This window comes from Nymphalis io, chromosome 24 (genome assembly GCF_905147045.1).
Source record: "Nymphalis io chromosome 24, ilAglIoxx1.1, whole genome shotgun sequence".
Taxonomy (NCBI): Eukaryota; Metazoa; Arthropoda; class Insecta; order Lepidoptera; family Nymphalidae; genus Nymphalis; species Nymphalis io.
In genome coordinates this window covers 3,979,198-3,998,435 of record NC_065911.1, presented here as the reverse complement: position 1 = coordinate 3,998,435, position 19,238 = coordinate 3,979,198, and the positions used below count along the sequence as shown (strand labels likewise).

The 19,238-nt window shown below is 37.8% G+C and overlaps 1 protein-coding gene across 1 annotated transcript in view; it reads left to right on the top strand.

Moving 5' to 3' along the window:
* The first annotated feature begins 8,029 nt into the window (after nucleotides 1-8,029).
* Nucleotides 8,030-19,238, top strand: part of LOC126777817 (mucin-5AC-like) — an 83,042-nt gene continuing 71,833 nt past the window's right edge. Inside the window, exon 1 of the mRNA XM_050500990.1 lies at nucleotides 8,030-8,210. Coding sequence (XP_050356947.1) covers nucleotides 8,117-8,210 — 94 coding nt within the window. The 5' untranslated portion in view covers nucleotides 8,030-8,116. The remainder of the gene's footprint in view (nucleotides 8,211-19,238) is intronic.

Genomic DNA, 19,238 nt, shown 5'->3' with positions numbered 1-19,238 from the left:
TGTAATATCCCCGAAACTGTTCACCAACGCGTTGGAAGACGTTTTCAAAACGCTGGATTGGACTAGGTATGGAGTCAATGTAAACGGCGAGTACATCTCACACCTTCGATTTGCCGACGATATCGTCATCATAGCAGAGTCGCTGGAACAAATCACCGAAATGCTGCGTAGCCTAGGCGAGTCTTCCCGGCGTGTCGGTCTCGGTATGAACTTGGACAAGACCAAGGTCATGTTCAATAGGCATGTCGTGCCGGGACCGATATACGTCGAGGGGAAACCTCTCGAAGTTGTTAGTGAATATACCTACCTAGGACAGATAATACAAGTCGGTAGGAACAACTTTGAGAAGGAAGCCGATCGAAGAATTCGCTTGGGATGGGCAGCATTTGGCAACCTTCGTCAAGTCCTCAAGTCGTCTATACCGCAATGTTTGAAGACGAAAGTCTTCAACCAATGCGTCTTACCTGCCATGACATACGGTGCCGAAACGTGGACACTAACTGCGGGACTAGTCCACAAATTCAAAGTCGCTCAGCGTGCTATGAAGCGAGCTATGCTCGGAGTATCTTTGAAGGTTAAGATCAGAAATGAGATTATCCGGAAAAGAACCGGAGTCACCGACATAGCTTGCAAAATTAGCAGGCTGAAGTGGCAGTGGGCTGGTCACGTATGTCGTAGGACCGATGGCCGTTGGAGCAGACGAGTCCTAGAGTGGAGACCGCGAATCGGCAAGCGCAGCGTAGGGCGCCCTCCAGCCAGGTGGACCGACGACCTTAAGAAGGTGGCGGGCACCAACTGGATGCGGAAGGCGGAGGACAGGGAGCTTTGGCGCACCTTGGGAGAGGCCTATGTTCAGCAGTGGACAACGATTGGCTGTTGATTGATTGATTGATTGATATATTATCATAATAAATGAGCTATCCTTATAAGTCTAATGTAAGTATATAAAATTTATATTATAAATATATTTATTGTATCTCGGAAGCGGTTCTAACGATTTGACTCAAAGTTTGTATGTAAATAAGATAATTAATTTTAAGATAATTTAATTTTAACAAAAAAATGTTTTTTTGGCATTTATTATGTATGAAAGACGATACTTACCAACTGAAGTAGGTATAATATGTTACGTATCAATATGAATAAAACAAATAAACATATTTAAGAAATGATTATATAATGTACTACCTTATAAAACGCTATACACATTATAATTCATATTATATTGGTACTTATGTAATAATACTTTGGTTGCTATTTTATTTTAGTTAAATGACTTTTGTCATATTTTATAAGCACATTGTTATAACATTATATTGGTATACGGTACTACGGACTTCTGAATATATATATATTTTCTTTTTCAAAATGACGAGCGTGACAGTTTTTTGACACTTTACATGAGGATGATAGGTAATTGAGCGGTATATATTATAGTGTTCAACTGAGTGCGCAAACACAGGTGTACAGTGTTTTCTCTAAGTCTCATAATCCTAGAACATCAATACGAATTAAGACAGAGAATTCAGGCGCAGGATCAATCTTTTCACGTGCTTACCGAGGCATGATCGTATTAACAGTAAGCACAGCAAACTTCCAGACATCGAGCTTCTACTTTCTTGGCAGAATATTTTTCATTGGTCCAACCCGCCGAGATTGGTTAATTTAGAGTTTAAGGTCCTGGACATCGAGATCCGAAGCCTTATAAGCTAGCTACTAGAATTGGCTTATAAGATTAAATGTATTTATATTAAAAGTAATTATTCTTACATTATAAAATTGTCAACTATACGAGCAATAAAAATTCGATTACTTTTACATTGAAACGCCATCTATTAGCATTTTACTATCTAAAAATTTATTTGAACATGCAACTTAAAGAAGAGTTTTGATATAACATACTAGGTGGCGCTATTAGCCATTATAATTCGTACGTATAAATGTCTTAGTACATGTAATGAAAAGCAGCTGGCGCTAGTTGTCCTGTTCAATTAACAATATTTTTTTTCTATAATAGCTTTTGAAAATGTATTAATCTAAGAAGTAAAATATAAATAATAAAATTAATTACAGAAAGTCGCACTAGTTATTAATTATCAAAAAAATTGGAAAACGAATTTCTTTCTGTTATTCTTTAAGGTTTTATTGACACGTACTCCACTCAACATTGTACACGCATATTTTCATCTCTATATAGACATGTCTCGAAATCATGAGGTCGATTATTTAAGAATTTGTTTCATTTAAAAGTTTAATAGAAATGCGTTAACTATATACATACGTTGAAATGCGTTAACTATCAACTTAACAATTTGGTCAAGTGATTGAAATTTTTCGAAGACTTTTATGTAATAAGTATTAGTATTTGAAATATTTTGTTGATTTATTTAGAAATCTAGAAAGCTTAGATTGCCCAGTGGATATAACACGTTAGTCTTTGCGGAATATCACGTGATCAATATCGGGGAAGTACCATTAATTATTATGGGCTCAATTTGTATTTATAATTAATCTAGTGCTTCCTTCGAAGTTAATGTAGACAGCTTTTTCCATATATACTAACGTAACTGAACATACTTTCTTGGTGTTAGGGCTTTGTGCCCAGACGGGCAAGTCTGTTACCTCTCATTCATCACATTATGCCAAACAGCAATACTTAGTATTTATGTGTCCCGGTTTGAAGGCTGAGTGAGCAGTCACACGGGAGATGCTATGATGGCGCATTGACGAAGCCTGCACGAAGCCCTACGATCAAGTTACCTACCATATATATTAAACTAATGTTATACTTCGTTTATGTGGTATGTGGAAACTAAGCTAATGTATGTTTTTATGTATTATCTATGAGTGTGTCTTTATTGTACTGTTTGTTTTTTTAGTAAAATATTAGTTGTATAAAATAATATTTTAAAAAATCTTGAAGTGGCGGTAAGATGGTGTTGGGGACTTTATTTATTTATTAATTTATGATTATCAACATGACATACATTTTTTTTTTGTATTGTATTGTAACAGCCTGTTAATGTCCCACTGCACGCGTTCTTACCACTAGGCCATCTCGGCTTTGACATACATTAATAATTAGTAATTAACATATGTTATAATAAGTATGTAGTGAAGCTGTAGGGTTCTACAATTCGTTATTCGAACACGGTTAAAAATTAAATTAAAAATAAATAAACTTTAATAATAACTTGTCATATACACAGACAGATAAAGAATCCTTACAGGTCCAATGACACGGCACCGGAGAACACCCAATACATGAGGCGCTGGGACCAAATTATACTACGGTCACCCTCATAAAATGTGCGCTACAATTTCACAATAGCGTATACCATGCAGTGGATGCCATATCGCGCCACACGAAAGCGTTTGTTTTTTATACCAACGATAACGAAGACGCGTTGGAAACACTGATGTAGAGAGCACACATGGCGACTATCAAAGATATTCTGGATTACTTCAAAATGGCGATCCATAATGATAACCTGATTACGGTAAGGCTGGCTGAATACCATCCAGACTGACTAAGGAGTCCAGAATCCCACGAAGACAACTAACGCTTCTTCAAGGAAGTAAGCTGGCACACATTCCGAGTCAATGACGAAGTCATCTGGACTCAATAGGGTCAGATGCAAACCAATATTTATATTGCAAAAGATTATCATATCTCTACCAAATTTAATACTGAAACGTAGATTATGATGCTGCCTGGTAATAAACATGCAGGCAGATTAAAATAACATTAAAATAAATAAGAGATTATAAACAACATGTCTATGGATATACAAGTACAATAAAAAAACTTATAAACGCTCGCTTAGCGGATATTTAAACACCGATTTCTCCCTTTCTGTCATTATTGATTTCACATTCGAAAGAAGGAAACAGCATTCTTTAATTAATCACCCGCTATAATCGTACAACGTTTAAAAATGTACTAATTTTGTATTATTATTTAATTTATGTTAGTTTTTATTATTTAGTTATAATTTTTCTACTATAGCACGAAAGAGTATAAAAATAGAAAAATCCCTTACAAAGCATATATAATCTTACATGTATATCGTTGAGCAACTTTCAAATGATGGAGAAGTCCGTCAGTGTCTACATGTCGTCGTCATTAAGGCCGTGTCGCTTAGAGCTTTGAGACTCTTGAACTAATTTCAACAAATTATGCGTTGTTAGAAACCTAGATATATCTATACTATTTTAATATATATAAGGCTTCACTTAAACGTTGGTTAGCGGGTGATTAGTTAAAGTCAAAGTCTAAGATCTTTATTCAATATAGAAAGGTTACACTTGCTTATTGATTGTCAAAAATTTATCTATTCGGAACTAAACACCTCAGAGTTGAGAAGAACCCGCGACAGAAACTCAGCGGGTTTTTTTACAACAGAATAATATTTTTTTATTTGAAATTCGCTATCCTGGAAGACATGCAATGCTGTCTTCTTCTTTCGAATATCAAATCAATAATGACAGAAAGAGTGAATCAATGTTTATCTAAACAGCCGCTAAGCAACATTTAGAAGTAAGGGCGTTAATGTTTACAAAATCGTAGTATAACCATAACATAATATTAAATAAAAAGTACAGTTTATGTTATTACAAGAACAAATTTCTCTGTGACTTTTTAATATATTTTTGATTTTAACCTATATGGTATTAAAATAGTCGTGTCTGAATTATTCCATAATATTCTACAAAAAAGCTAACTAAGTTGAATAACAATTACTTCATTAATTAAAATGAATGAAAAATAATATTAACAAAATAAAAAATATAAACAGATGAAAACTTTATTGCACACAATTACAAACTTACTACTTACTGGTGGCTCAGTGGTGTGCCATTGGAGAAACCTATGTCTAGCAGTGGACGAGAAAAGGATGATGATGATGATGATGATGATGATGATGATGATGACTTACTGGTGGTAGGGCTTTGTGCAAGCTCATCTGGGTAGGTACCATCCACTCATCAGATATTCTACCGCAAAACAGAGCAGTACTTGATACTGTTGTGTTCCGGTTTGAAGGATGATTCAGCCGGTGTAATTACAGGTAAAAATGACATAAAATCTTAGTTCCCAAGGTTGGTGGTGCATTGGCGATGTAGGCGATGGTTGACATTTCTTAGAATGTCAAAGTCTAAGGGCGTTAGTGATCACTTATTTAAAACAAAAATAAAAAATACAAATTAATTTAACAGACAATAATTAGTCAATAAAATTGCATTCAAAGGCAACCTTATCACTAAAATCTATCTCTACAGGTAACCTCGGGCGAAGTGAGACTTGGCTTGGATATATACAATGTTAATAAGCCTTCTACGTATGTCGTAGGACCGATGGCCGTTGGAGCAGACGAGTCCTAGAGTGGAGACCGCGAATCGGCAAGCGCAGCGTAGGGCGCCCTCCAGCCAGGTGGACCGACGACCTTAAGAAGGTGGCGGGCACCAACTGGATGCGGAAGGCGGAGGACAGGGAGCTTTGGCGCACCTTGGGAGAGGCCTATGTTCAGCAGTGGACAACGATTGGCTGTTGATTGATTGATAATAAGCCTTCGCGATGCCGCTTAAATCATCTGTCAAAGATGCAGAGGCCTATATATATATATAATAAGCCAAGATAGCCCAGTGGTTAGAACGCATGAATCTTAACTGATGATCGTGGGTTCGAACCTGGGCAAGCATCACTGAATTGTCATGTACTTAATTTGTTTTTATAATTTATCTCCTGCTCGACGGTGAAGGAAAACATCGTGAGGAAACCTGCATGTGTCTAATTTCAAATTTCTGTCTAATGTGTATTCCACCAACCCTTAGCCCAGCAGTGGGACAATCACAGGCTGTTACTATTACAATGATAATTAGAAAATCATTGAAAGATGAAATCGATTATTAAAAAATATATTGTTCAACAAAACCACGTAAAGTCTTCACTCACTATTGATCGGATGTATACATTTAATATAAAAAAATAGTTTATTCAAAGAAAAAACTGAAATTATCAAATACAGGCAGTCAAGCAAACATTTCTAAAAATTATTTTTTAATATTGAAATAAACGCAAAGCTGCTACAAGTTTGGAATATAAATGGATGCAACCGAGAAGAAATCTGCATAACGATATTGTTACCACATTTTTTTTTGCAAAAATGCGTTTATTCCTTTTCGTCACTTGATGTGGAACTCGCCGGTCGCTGAGCAAGCGCCAGAATACTAAGTAAAAAACCAGCGGTATCCACACCACCATTTCGACGGAACTTCACGGGATCGCTTGCGCATACTACGGTGACGCCCCGACGGTTGGTCCGCCTTTACGAGCCTCCAAATCCTGGGGATCTCGGGGTACTGAGACCCCCTAGCCTCGGCAGCACTTACGGCGGGAGGAAAAGATGCGCATAGCGTCGACGCCTTCTCCCCAGTCTTCTTTAGCGAAGCGGGTCAGCGGAGGCACTCTACTCGCGCTCCCACTCTGTTGCCTCCTTCAGCGACATGACATTTTTGTAGAAGGAGACCGTCTCCAGCCAGCACCTCTCGCTACTAAGCATGGCTTTTATCACATTCAGCAGGGAGAGGTCTCCACCGACTAAGGCCACCAGGGAAAGGCGCTGAGGCCCCCAAGCGGTAAGTTCCATCAAATTGTGGCACACTGTGTCCGAAGGCACACCAGAGTCATGGCAGGAGGGTTATTTACCGAAACAACCGTGTGCTAAGTACCTGCGTCAGCCTAAATGTGAGTGTGGCATGATTCCTTTCCACGCAGCGACTCAAGTGGGGCGGACCGCCTCCACTGTCGCTAGGCCTGCCGAGGGGGACCTCAGGTCCTCCTCCTACCGGCGAATCAAGGCTCACTGGGCTAGAGCCTTGACTCGCTCTACCTCCGCCGACCCTGGACGAACGCCGCTTGACCTCGCTTCCACCCGGAACCGGTGCACTATCGCAAGCACCTCCACCTGGAGTTCCCAGACCGGATCGCTCGTGAGAAGTGGCGCTGCCGTCCACGATACCATACGGTACCCATGTATCGCTCTCACCGCCATGACTCTCTGCGGCCTCCGTAGAAGAGCCCTGTTATGAGCGGTGAGAGCATCCACCCAAATGGTGCACCCATTTGGGTGGACCGTACAGCGCCACGGAGCGTACCAACCCAGCGTAAACGTAACGTAACCCCAGTAAACGTTAACATGGTGTTTCCGGCCCTCTTACATTAGGTCGGGTAGGAGGCGGCCAAGGGTTGCAGCGGCGCTTATGAAATTCGGGCTGAGTTGGACAAAATGCTGCCCGAAGCTCCATCTTCCGTCCAGGATCAGGCCCAGACACCTCATCTGGCCTGCACCTTAATCACCGTTCATATTGTTACCACCAATAATAATACTATAATATACATACCAGATTGTGACAAAAAATGATTTTAATAAATTATTTTAATAATGAATAATTTTAAAAAATGATTTTTAAATGTTATCTAGGCGGCTTTTTGCGATAGAGCAGGTCTACCACAAGTCACGACGAGTTATTAAAGTAAGTGAAGTAAGTTGTATGTTTGTCCCAGTGTACCTCTTTAACTAGTTCCGTGTGTTTACGCGCGTGTCCGCGTACGACCGGCTTTGAAAGTGAAGTGGTATTGGACAGAAGTACTAAACACTTTCTTATTTCAATATAATTAAGCTCCGATTCCTTTTTTGAATAGTGGTATATAACATTACAGTTATTATGATTAAAAGGTAAAAAAATTGTGGCTTAGTTCTTATGGTTAGTGTTTGTTGTGTTTCATTACATACCTCGAATTATCCATGCGCGAAATATATGCACCAAGTTTAAAAGTAGATCAAACAAACAGCACACATTTTGTATTCAAATAGATAACATATGTTATCCAAAGTAAATATCTGTACAATATTAATAAAAGCTTTATTCATGAAGTACCAACTGTTTTCAGCACCTGCGTAGAAGGTTAAGTTGCGCCCGCGCCGACACTCGCTCGCTCCACCTCAGTCGAGAGCCGAACGTCAACCTAGACACATCATATAATGTCACAAAAGTAAATCTGTGCTGTGTATTTAAAATAAAAAAACAGTACTATTATGAAAGTGTGAGTGAAATGCTACAGCCCAGAGTCAGTGTTTGTGATAAAATGGCGGGTGTTTTTTTTAATCTGTTTGTCATCGCACTTCTGTGCTCTGTGACATGTCAAGGTAAGTCAAATGTCAAATTTTTCATGCTATATCTCATCCGTAACCAGTAAGCTTAACTCATGCGAAATACATTCACACGAGTAATACAGTGCCATCGAAATAAAATAAATAAAAAAGCCTTTAAAATATAAGGCTTTATGACATGTTCATGAAACAGCTTCGAGAAATTCTTATCATTAAAATATAAAATAAAAAATAGTGAAAGGTCATAAGATTTAATTTATGAACGAATATATGATTGGTAAAATGTGTCACAGATACTATATATATATATATATATGTGTATATATATATTAGGAACATATTAAAATAATGTGTATATCAAATAATAGAAATAAAATATATGCGTATATCAAATAAAAGCCTCACACGGTGCGTTTTAGATTTGGATATAGAAGACATCAACGAGCTCGAGTGACTAACGTCTATGTAGGGAAAACAATTTTTCCGAACTTAGTTTATTGAAAAATTAAAGATAAATGATACCAAAACATAATTTTACATTATTATTTTAAACATTGTATTACCTTTTTTTCATTTATAGAAAGAGTTCTAAAATTTCTAAAATACCTTCGATTCACATTCGTTTAAAATGAAATTGAATTTTACTTATAACATAAAAATATACGTACATGTAAAGTTTAGTAAAGTAACACATCTTGTTAATGATCCACCGCTGGGCAAACCCCTTTTCCACTTGAGTAAAAGGAGATATGCATGTTTCTTTACCAATTATGAACATAAATTAAGGACATGAACGTTTTGTGTTTTAACCTCTGCGCCATCTTAGCTATATAAGATTGTAATTAATATTAAAAAATTAAAAAATATTAAAAAAATATATAAATATATTTATAACGTTGTAATGCACTTATATATTCTTTACGTTAACAGATGCCAAATTCTTTTCATATTTCATCATCGAATCATCGTTGCAATTTTAGAATGACATAACATTTTTTTTTAACGTTCACAAATGTCAAATGTTGAACTTTAATTATAGGAATTACGTTGATTTGGCAAAATTAATTATAATTATGCCTTATTTGTACAATTTACAAAAGTGCGAGTTACAATTAACACTCTCATATATTTTACGTGAAAGGACAGAGAGACAGTTTAAATTGTATTTAATTAACATTTCTATTTAAATTTGTGGAAAAGATATGAACAAGTTTACGACAAGTTTTATTGTTTTTTTTTGGGACTAAGCGTCTATGTACATTCCAAGTCAGTAGTAATTTTAAAATTCAATTTAATAATGTAAAAATGACGATTCGAAAGTGCTTTTATTTAATTATATAGCTTAGCCCGCAATGAAATTATCTATTTATTAATTAACTATTTATGAAACTTATGAAGTTTCATAAATAGTTTTGTAATTTGTAAATCTATATAGTGAGATATAACAATTATAGATTTTACATCGTAAGCTTACGCAGTCAATCTTAAGATAGACTAGCCAACTGCACAGAAGATATCATAGAGCACAAGTATGTGTGCAAACACAGGTGCACTCCCTATTCCCTCACTCTCATAATCCAATGGGATGGCAAATCTGACATGACCGGAAACAGTTCAGGCGCAGGACCAATGGCTTAACGTGCTTTCCGAGGCACGGGAGTGTACATACTTTCCAACTCTCACTGACTGACTGACTACTGAGTATTTTTCGTCAGAAAAACCCAATTAATTTTATCGACACGACCTGAGATTTGAACCCAGGACCTCGGGATTTGCGGTTTTATATCTAGCAACTAGACCAACGAGGAAATCAAAGATGATAAGCCTAAAAAACTCGTTTTGGTTTTATGTAAGCGACACGATTACAATATCTTTTTTCTTTTTTACAACAAAGCTTTTTTCCTTTTGAGCCTTAGTTTTGGAGTTACAGCGGTTCGAATTGAGAAATTGAGGCGCTAGATAGATAGGTAGATAGAGGCGAGACACGTAATATCCCCTTATTAAAATATAATGAAAACCTGAAAATTACAAAATTTTGGTCAAAGTTCTATAGCCTCGAAATTTGATATATATATATTTATATTTGCCGGGAGGGCAAATGACTACTCCACCTAATGGTAAGTGATAGTAGAGTCCAAACGCGACGACGGCCAGTACAGTCGGGAAGAATGTTCTGCACTAGCCGCCTTCGCCTTGCCGGCCCGCAAGATGCCTCTTCACACCTCCTTTGAAGAAACCCGGGTTGTAAGAGGAGGGGAACACGTAATATTTATTGTATTCGTCTTGGACAAGGTCTTTTTCCGGAATTCGATAAATTGTAATGTTCTGATTCTTCTTGGAACTCTGTGTGAGAACTTAAAAACGGATTCAGATTATATACATGTCTTATATAAATCTTTATATGTAGTTATTGCGATATCGATTTTCACGTCAACGCAGGAAACATTTGATTCTAGTCTGTTTATTTTATAATGTCCTTTATCATTAATTTGATTAATAAGTGTTTCTCGGAATAAATTGTTTATCGTATCCTTTCGAAGTCAAGGCAGGTAGCTTTGCAATTACATTATTTTATATGATTCGATTATTTATTGATGACTGCTTAAATATAAATTGCACGAGCAAAAACTGAACAACTCTTGTTTCATTAAGAACAAGCTACCCTTTTAGGTTTCGCATGGGTAGAATATGGATTTACATAGAATTATATTGAAGGAAAAACATGCAAGGAAAAATTCTTATTTTTTGGGCTTATCACAATCGGTTGAATGTTTTAGGAGCGCGTAGCGGACGAGTGTGCAAACATTCATTTTTATTTATATATATAACAGTAAAGGTAACAGCCTGTGAATGTTCCACTGCTGGGCTAAGGCATCCCTTCCCTTTTTTAGGAGAAGTTTTGGAGCTTATTTCACCACGCTGCTCTAATGCGGGTTGATGGAATACACATGTGGCAGAATTTCAGTGAAATTAGACACATGCAGGTTTCCTCACGATGTTTTCCTTCACCATCAAACATGAGATGAATTATAATCACAAATTAAGCACACAAAAATTCACTACTTAATTTGTGATTATTATTCACTTATTAACGATCATCGGTTAAGATTCACGCGTTCTTACCACTAGGCCATCTCCCTTTTATTTATATATAAATTACTAATATTCATATTCATTCTCTTTAATAAAGCTGATGTGCTAGGATAGTGATGACAATAGCCAATATATATAACCTTTATATAATAGAACCTGCGATATAATATGGCTAAGCGGTCAGAAAATTGACGCTTATTTTTTGCTAACTTTTCGGAATTTTCTTGGATTGGTTTGAAAATACCTTTAGCATTAAATCCACTATTAGTGCGTTTTTTTTCATGTTTCAATCATGAAATAAATAAATAGAACATCTGTTTTTTTTTTCAAGAATATGTTCATTTGACTGCCGTCTCTACACTAAAAATTCATAACAGTTTTTATGATTGAAAATTTTATATATATTTAACTATGTTGAATTAAATAAGATATTAATGCATTGTATGATATTAGAGGAAAAACAAAACTACAAATAATAATTATTCTATTTTTTTATAAGTAAAATGTAGTTCTTGAGAAACATTATATCTTGAAGTTTAACGATGTATATTATATACTTGTGAAGCAAGAGCTTACACAAGCGAAGTGAATGGTCAAAGCTAAATGCCAAACAGCTCTCGTAAAACGTCTTCGAAACGAACACACACATTAGTCAAGTCTCAAGAATATTTAGTCGCACATTACATCAGTGTAATTCGTAATATATATATTATTTCATTCGCATCTAAATTGTAAAATAGTTTTAGCAGATACTATACGAAGTAACTTACAAAATGCATTTATAAAATATAATTTCTAAAGATACGTTATAAGTATCAAAATATGTGATGTGAATGGATCAAAATTGTTTCGAAAACTATTCTAGTGTATTTGTAGTGTTAATAAAGATCGTTTTGATTTATTGTTCATTAAAGCTGATAATATTCTCACTTGTAATCGAGCTTTGAGCTTGCGCTGTTAATTCGTTATCGCTTAGTCATCGCATTTTTTTCAACGCCTAACAATAATAAGATAAATCTTTTGGACAGCATCTTTTTCTATAAATTTTAACATCTGTGTCTTAAATATTTTTTATCTAAATAAGAAAATAATAAATAAGATTATATATGCATTTTTATTTATTTATTTAAATGACTGCAGCTATTAATTACAAAAATTGAAGTTCCTATTATTTTAACTACTCGTAGACATAAACCCGTGTCACGTAAGAAAGCTTTGTTTACGGTTTGAGTGAGTCAGTGTAATTACAGGCACAAGTGACGTCGCTTTGATTGTTAGTAGCTCATTAACGGAGAAAAGACCAGCTTATTAATTTGTATGGTCAGTGTGCGGATAGCAGCGGCTAATTACCTTCAAGTCGTTTATTTGTTTTACAAGTGTCCTCTATCATCGTTCTATAAAAAAAACTTATTTTATGCAATAATAAAAAAATATCAATCAATCAACAGCCAATCGTTGTCCACTGCTGAACATAGGCCTCTCCCAAGGTGCGCCAAAGCTCCCTGTCCTCCGCCTTCCGCATCCAGTTGGTGCCCGCCACCTTCTTAAGGTCGTCGGTCCACCTGGCTGGAGGGCGCCCTACGCTGCGCTTGCCGATTCGCGGTCTCCACTCTAGGACTCGTCTGCTCCAACGGTCATCGGTCCTACGACATACGTGACCAGCCCACTGCCACTTCAGCCTGCTAATTTTGCAAGCTATGTCGGTGACTCCGGTTCTTTTCCGGATAATCTCATTTCTGATCTTATCCTTCAAAGATACTCCGAGCATAGCTCGCTCCATAGCACGCTGAGCGACTTTGAATTTGTAGACTAGTCCCGCAGTTAGTGTCCACGTTTCGGCACCGTATGTCATGGCAGGTAAGACGCATTGGTTGAAGACTTTCGTCTTCAAACATTGCGGTATAGACGACTTGAGGACTTGACGAAGGTTGCCAAATGCTGCCCATCCCAAGCGAATTCTTCGATCGGCCTCCTTCTCGAAGTTGTTCCTACCGACTTGTATTATCTGTCCTAGGTAGGTATATTCACTAACAACTTCGAGAGGTTTCCCCTCGACGTATATCGGTCCCGGCACGACATGCCTATTGAACATGACCTTGGTCTTTTCCAAGTTCATACCGAGACCGACACACCGGGAAGACTCGCCTAGGCTACGCAGCATTTCGGTGAGTTGTTCCAGCGACTCTGCTATGATGACGATATCGTCGGCAAATCGAAGGTGTGAGATGTACTCGCCGTTTACATTGACTCCATACCTAGTCCAATCCAGCGTTTTGAAAACGTCTTCCAACGCGTTGGTGAACAGTTTCGGGGATATTACATCCCCCTGTCTCACCCCTCTGCGCAGTTGGATCGCCTTCGTCTTACAGTCCTGGATGTGGACAGTCATTGTAGCGGCGTTGTACAGACATCTCAGTACCTCGATATATCTCCAATCGATATGACATCTCTGCAATGAGTCGAGCACTGCCCAGGTTTCGATGGAGTCGAAGGCTTTCTCGTAGTCCACAAATGCCATACACAGCGGCTGATTGTACTCTTCGGTCTTCTGCACAATCTGCCGAACAGTATGGATGTGGTCCACGGTGCTGTAGCCTGATCGAAAGCCGGCTTGCTCTGGGGGCTGGAACTCGTCAAGTCGTCTGGCGAGACGGTTCGTGACGACTCTTGAGAACAGCTTATACACGTGACTCAGGAGGGAGATTGGTCTGTAGTTTTTCAAGAGGGTTTTATCACCTTTCTTGAAAAACAGTACCACCTCACTCCCGCTCCACGTTTCCGGGGTCTTGCCATGTTGGATGACGGAATTAAAGAGGCTTGCTAGCTCTTTCAGGACCGGAGTCCCGCCTGCCTTAAGCAACTCTGTTGTGATTCCGTCATCTCCCGGAGCTTTGTTGTTTTTAAGCTGTTCTAGAGCCGCCCTAATCTCTCCTTGGTCAACGACCGGGAGCTCCTCGGAGTAATGGCGCATAAGAGGGGCGCGCTGGTCATCAATACTGATTCCCACGGGTTTATCCGATCTTGAAGAGAACAACTGCCCATAAAACCTCTCTACTTCTCCGATAATCTCAGGCCTAGAGGTAACGACCCCACCATTTTCAGTTTTAAGTTTTGTCAGACGCGGCCTCCCAAATTTGCGAGCGAACACTTTCGATCCCCGATTTTGCTCAATCGCAGCCTTGATGGCACGGGTATTGGAGCGTCGGAGATCGCGTCGCGTCAGCGTTTTTATTGTTCGGTTTAAGGCCTTATCTGACAAAAACGATGGTAGTTCTCGTCGTTTTCTCATGAGCTCGAGTGACTGTTGATCACTGAAACATCTCTAAATATGTGCCTTTTATTCGAAATGATAAAGTCTATCTCGTTCCTTGTCACGTTATCGGGGCTTCGCCAGGTCCACCTCCTCTGAGGCTTCTTTTGAAAGAAAGAATTCATCAAAAAAAGCCCCTGCGCTTCGAGAAAGTTTACCAGCATTTGCCCCCTGTGATTTCTGCAGCCCAAGCCGTAAGGTCCGACTTTCGATTCACCGCTATCTTGTACTCCCACTTTAGCATTAAAGTCTCCCATAACAACATTGTAGTGGGCCCTCGAGGTGTCGTTGAGGGCCTTTGCGATGTCCTCGTACATCGCTTCGACCACATCATCAGAGTATGTCGAAGTTGGCGCATATACCTGTACAACCTTCAGGGAGTACCTGTCGGAAAGTTTTAGGACAAGGTACGCTACCCGATTCGACACACTACTGATTTCCACAATGCTGCTAATGAGATCCTTTTTGACAAGAAAACCGACACCACCCTGGGAGAGGTTATCACCTTCGCGGAAGTAGAGTAAGTTACCGGACTCTAGAGTTATCGTGTCCTCCCCCTGTCTTCGGACTTCAGATAACCCCAGTATATGCCAGTTTATATGACTTAACTCTACTTCTAATTCGGCGAGGTGATGGTCCAGCCTCATCGAGCGTCCATTATACGTTGCCATTTTCAGTCGTTTTATACGGTAGCCTGCCGTGAACCGGTGATTCTTAGCACCCCCTGCCCTGCCGATACCGCGACCGCTACCTTGGTCGGGCCTAGCGGGCTTGCCGGTAACTGGGGGCCTTTTTTTGGGCGCATCTGCCATTAAGGGAGGGGTTTGCCCATACTCGCCGCGCTGGGCAGGCGTGTTGGCGAGCGCAGTAGGGGGTAAGATGTTTATGGGAGGGGGGACGCTGCTGCCCATCCCCCCTTTTCCCCGTCCCTCAGTCGCCTCTTACGACACCCACGGGATGAGATTGGGGGAGTACTATTCTAAGCCGGTACTCCACGGCAAAAAAATATAATATACTTATATTATGTCTTTATTTATTATTATAAATCAGTTATCATATCAAATAAATATTATTTATTTTAAATGTCCTTGTGTAATATTTATTCAAGTAAATACCAACCAAACAAACCAACGCGTTTAACAAAACTGCATAGCATATTGAATTTTATTTTACATTAAAATAAGTCGTTTTCTAATTTGCCAAGCTCAAGGTTTCTTATAAATATTATCTTTTGATATTTAAACTAAATATTATTTTAAGCTGTTTTTTGTCTAGAATAAGGTTTAAATTTCAATATTTATTAGCTTGCGTATTTGTTATTTTGAATGTAATGAAAGGTTCTTTATGCAAGACGAGTGTAAAGTATGATTGTCAACCAAACATCAGTCATTCTACCACAGCCACTACCACGTGTTCCAGTTTAAGCGAGAGGATGTTTGTATTTTTAGGCACTAAGAACATCAAGAAACATTTTAAATTCCATTGGTAGCGGCATTTGGGAATTTGACTTAATCTAGCTGTGGCGGGCATTATATTCTCAGGCTGATTTGTTCATCTGCAGTAATATTCTGTAAAAACTAACTTCATTCACCCCTGAAACGTTGATACTAATTTGATGCGTGTATTCTTGATTTATTATAATTCAGTCTCATATCTCTTTCTGATATTTCGCTACCGTTTTCTGTTTTGTTTAGAGTTTTTTATTCAAAAATAGTCCTACAGTTTTTCTAAACATTTCATGGGACACTTTTTATAAATATCCGTCAAGGACAATGTATTTAGGATATATATTGTAACACACATCCGTGTCAAGACCGTTACCCTCTAGTCTAAGCGAGTAGTCTAAGCGAATCGGACAAGTCACGACCCCTTTTATATCAAAAGTGAAACTTCTTGTTGCGTCAGCGCAAATAGATTCAAGTTTCTTTGTCACGTGTTCACGTCAATGATCACGAACTCTGAGTATCGACTTTTAAAACTGTCTATCTTTTTATTTGATTGTATCTCAAAAACAAAAGATTATTTTATATAAAACTTACAGCTTATTATTCTTAAATAGATTCAAAATAGCTTCTTAGACTAATCTTAATAAATTAAATTTCTTTTTCAAATATTATTCTTTTTTTGTACGAACCTTGGTTTGTATCCCGTACCTCAAGATCTATAGCCATATAAGCTACTCACTAGAGCAACGAGGCATTTAATATTAACGAAATATATGTACAAATTTTTAATCTACCGATTATAATAGCGGAGATTTAATTTAAAATCCGTCATTGCGTATACATAATTAACCTCAAACCTAAAAAAAACATGACTCATTATAATCATTAATAAATTATCATATATCATATATATTTCACTATTTAATTTTTGTTTCATTTCGTAAAAGTAGAACGCCGGTCACCATACGGCGATCATTGTGTGATACACCACACTAACGTATTTGGAATCTTGCGTATTTAATAAATAAGGTCAAACGTATTCGAAACATCGTTTTGCTATATAACGATCGCTAGTGGAAATGTTAATAAACTTTATGTATATATTAACAGCAAAGCTGAGATACGAAGTAAATTGAAGTAACAGCCTGTTAACGTTCCACTTGGCTAAAGCCTCGGCCTTTAAGAATGTAAGAGCTTATTCCACCATGCTATCCTAATTCGGGTTGGTGGATCCTCATGATGTAGGTTTCCGCACATTGCTTAGTTTGTATTAATCTCGTGCTTTGCGGTGGAAAACATCGAGAGTTAGTATTGTCAATACACCAACCAGCCTTGGAGTATAGGATGCATTTGTCAATGGGATATTTATTTTACTGTTTCCATAAACCATCTACTTTTCGATTTCTTCGTAGACTTCGTTCGTTCACTGGTGGTAGGGCTTTTACTGGTGGTAGGGCTTTGTGCAAGCTCGTCTGGGTAGGTACCACCCACTCATCAGATATTCTACCGCAAAACAGCAATACTTGATATTGTTGTGTTCCGGTTTGAAGGGTGAGTGAGCCAGTGTAATTACAGGCACAAGGGACATAAAATCTTAGTTCCCAAGGTTGGTGGCGCATTGGATATGTAAGCGATGGTTGACATTTCTTACAATGCCAATGTCTAAGAGCGTTGGTGACCACTTACCATCAGGTGGCCCATATGCTCGTCCGCCTTCCTATTCTATAAAAAAAAAAAAAAGTTAAGGCCACAGATTCCGAGCGTTCAAGGCCCAGGGCGGGCCGATAAAAATTATTTTTTGTCGAAAAATGCCCGTAGTCTGAAAGTTCTCTTACTCAATTGCCTCGGTAAGAACCTAAAGCTAGTCTTCGTACCTAAAGTCGTGTCGGATTTATGTCCCATCGGATTAATAGACTGAAGGGTTAAGAGAGTGCACCTATGCTTCGACACACACTTGTGCACTGTATTATGTCCTGCGTAATTGTCTAGTCTCTCTTGAGAATGGCTGCCTTCGCCGAAATCGTTCAATCATATATTTTTGACAGAATACAAAATTATCAATAGTAATTGCAACTCAGAGTATATGACGGAAGCGATTTCGCGTCACTAACGTTACATACATAAAAGTTTCTCTAGAATTCCATTTTTAAATTTTACTTTCGCGCTAAAACATATTATAATTAAAATATACATATACAAAATTCCAGTTGCTATGTTGAATTTACATAATCAGACAAAGTAATATATTTGAATATATATATTTAAAATATAATTAGTATCCCATAGAATATGCGCGCAGGCTTTTTAAGTGAAAGCAAGTGACGAATTGTTTGATATCACATTTCTCTAGATAAATCTCTACAAGTGGAGCCACGCCTCAAACCTGTAGCTGACTAGGTCAGTTCAATAGCCGTGCGTGTGCGCATCTTAGCTTATTGTTAAACTGATGTTATGTACGGTTGAACTTAGTGATGTCTTATCTATATAAAGCAATGTTTGTTTGATGGTTTAAATATATGATGAATTATATTATTAAATAAACACTTTAAATATATATGTATATTACCAAATGTTGAATGTATTTGTTCCAAAATAAAATATCTTATACTTAGCATTAAAAGGTTAAAGCGAACGAAAATCTGTCGATGAAACGAAAAGCCGAGATGGCCCAGTGGTAAGAACGCGTGAATCTTAACCGATGATCGTGGGTTCAAACCCGGGCAAGCACCACTGAATTTTCATGTGCTTAATTTGTGATTATAATTCATCTCGTGCTTGACGGTGAAGGAAAACATCGTGATGAAACCTGCCTGTGTCGAATTTCACAATTCTGCCACATGTGTATTCTACCAACCCGCATTGGAGCAGCGTGGTGGAATAAGCTCCAAACCTTCTCCTCAAAGGAAGGCTTTAACCCAGCAGTGGGACATTAGCAGGCTGTTACTATTACTGAAAATCTGTCTATGTGTTCATAACCACTAACAACAAGAATACAAGTATATAAATTAAGGAATATAATCTAGATAAATATATAAAATAGAGAATCCCTGTTTACGATGACAGTTATTCATCAGTCTTCAAACTAATTTACTTTATACGCTTATAAATTTAAAATTATATATAATATATCAATTAACATGAATTGACTTCCAAAACAACGATTTGAATTTAGCACAAACCACAAAGTAATTGCGCAGTTAACATGGCTTATAAAAA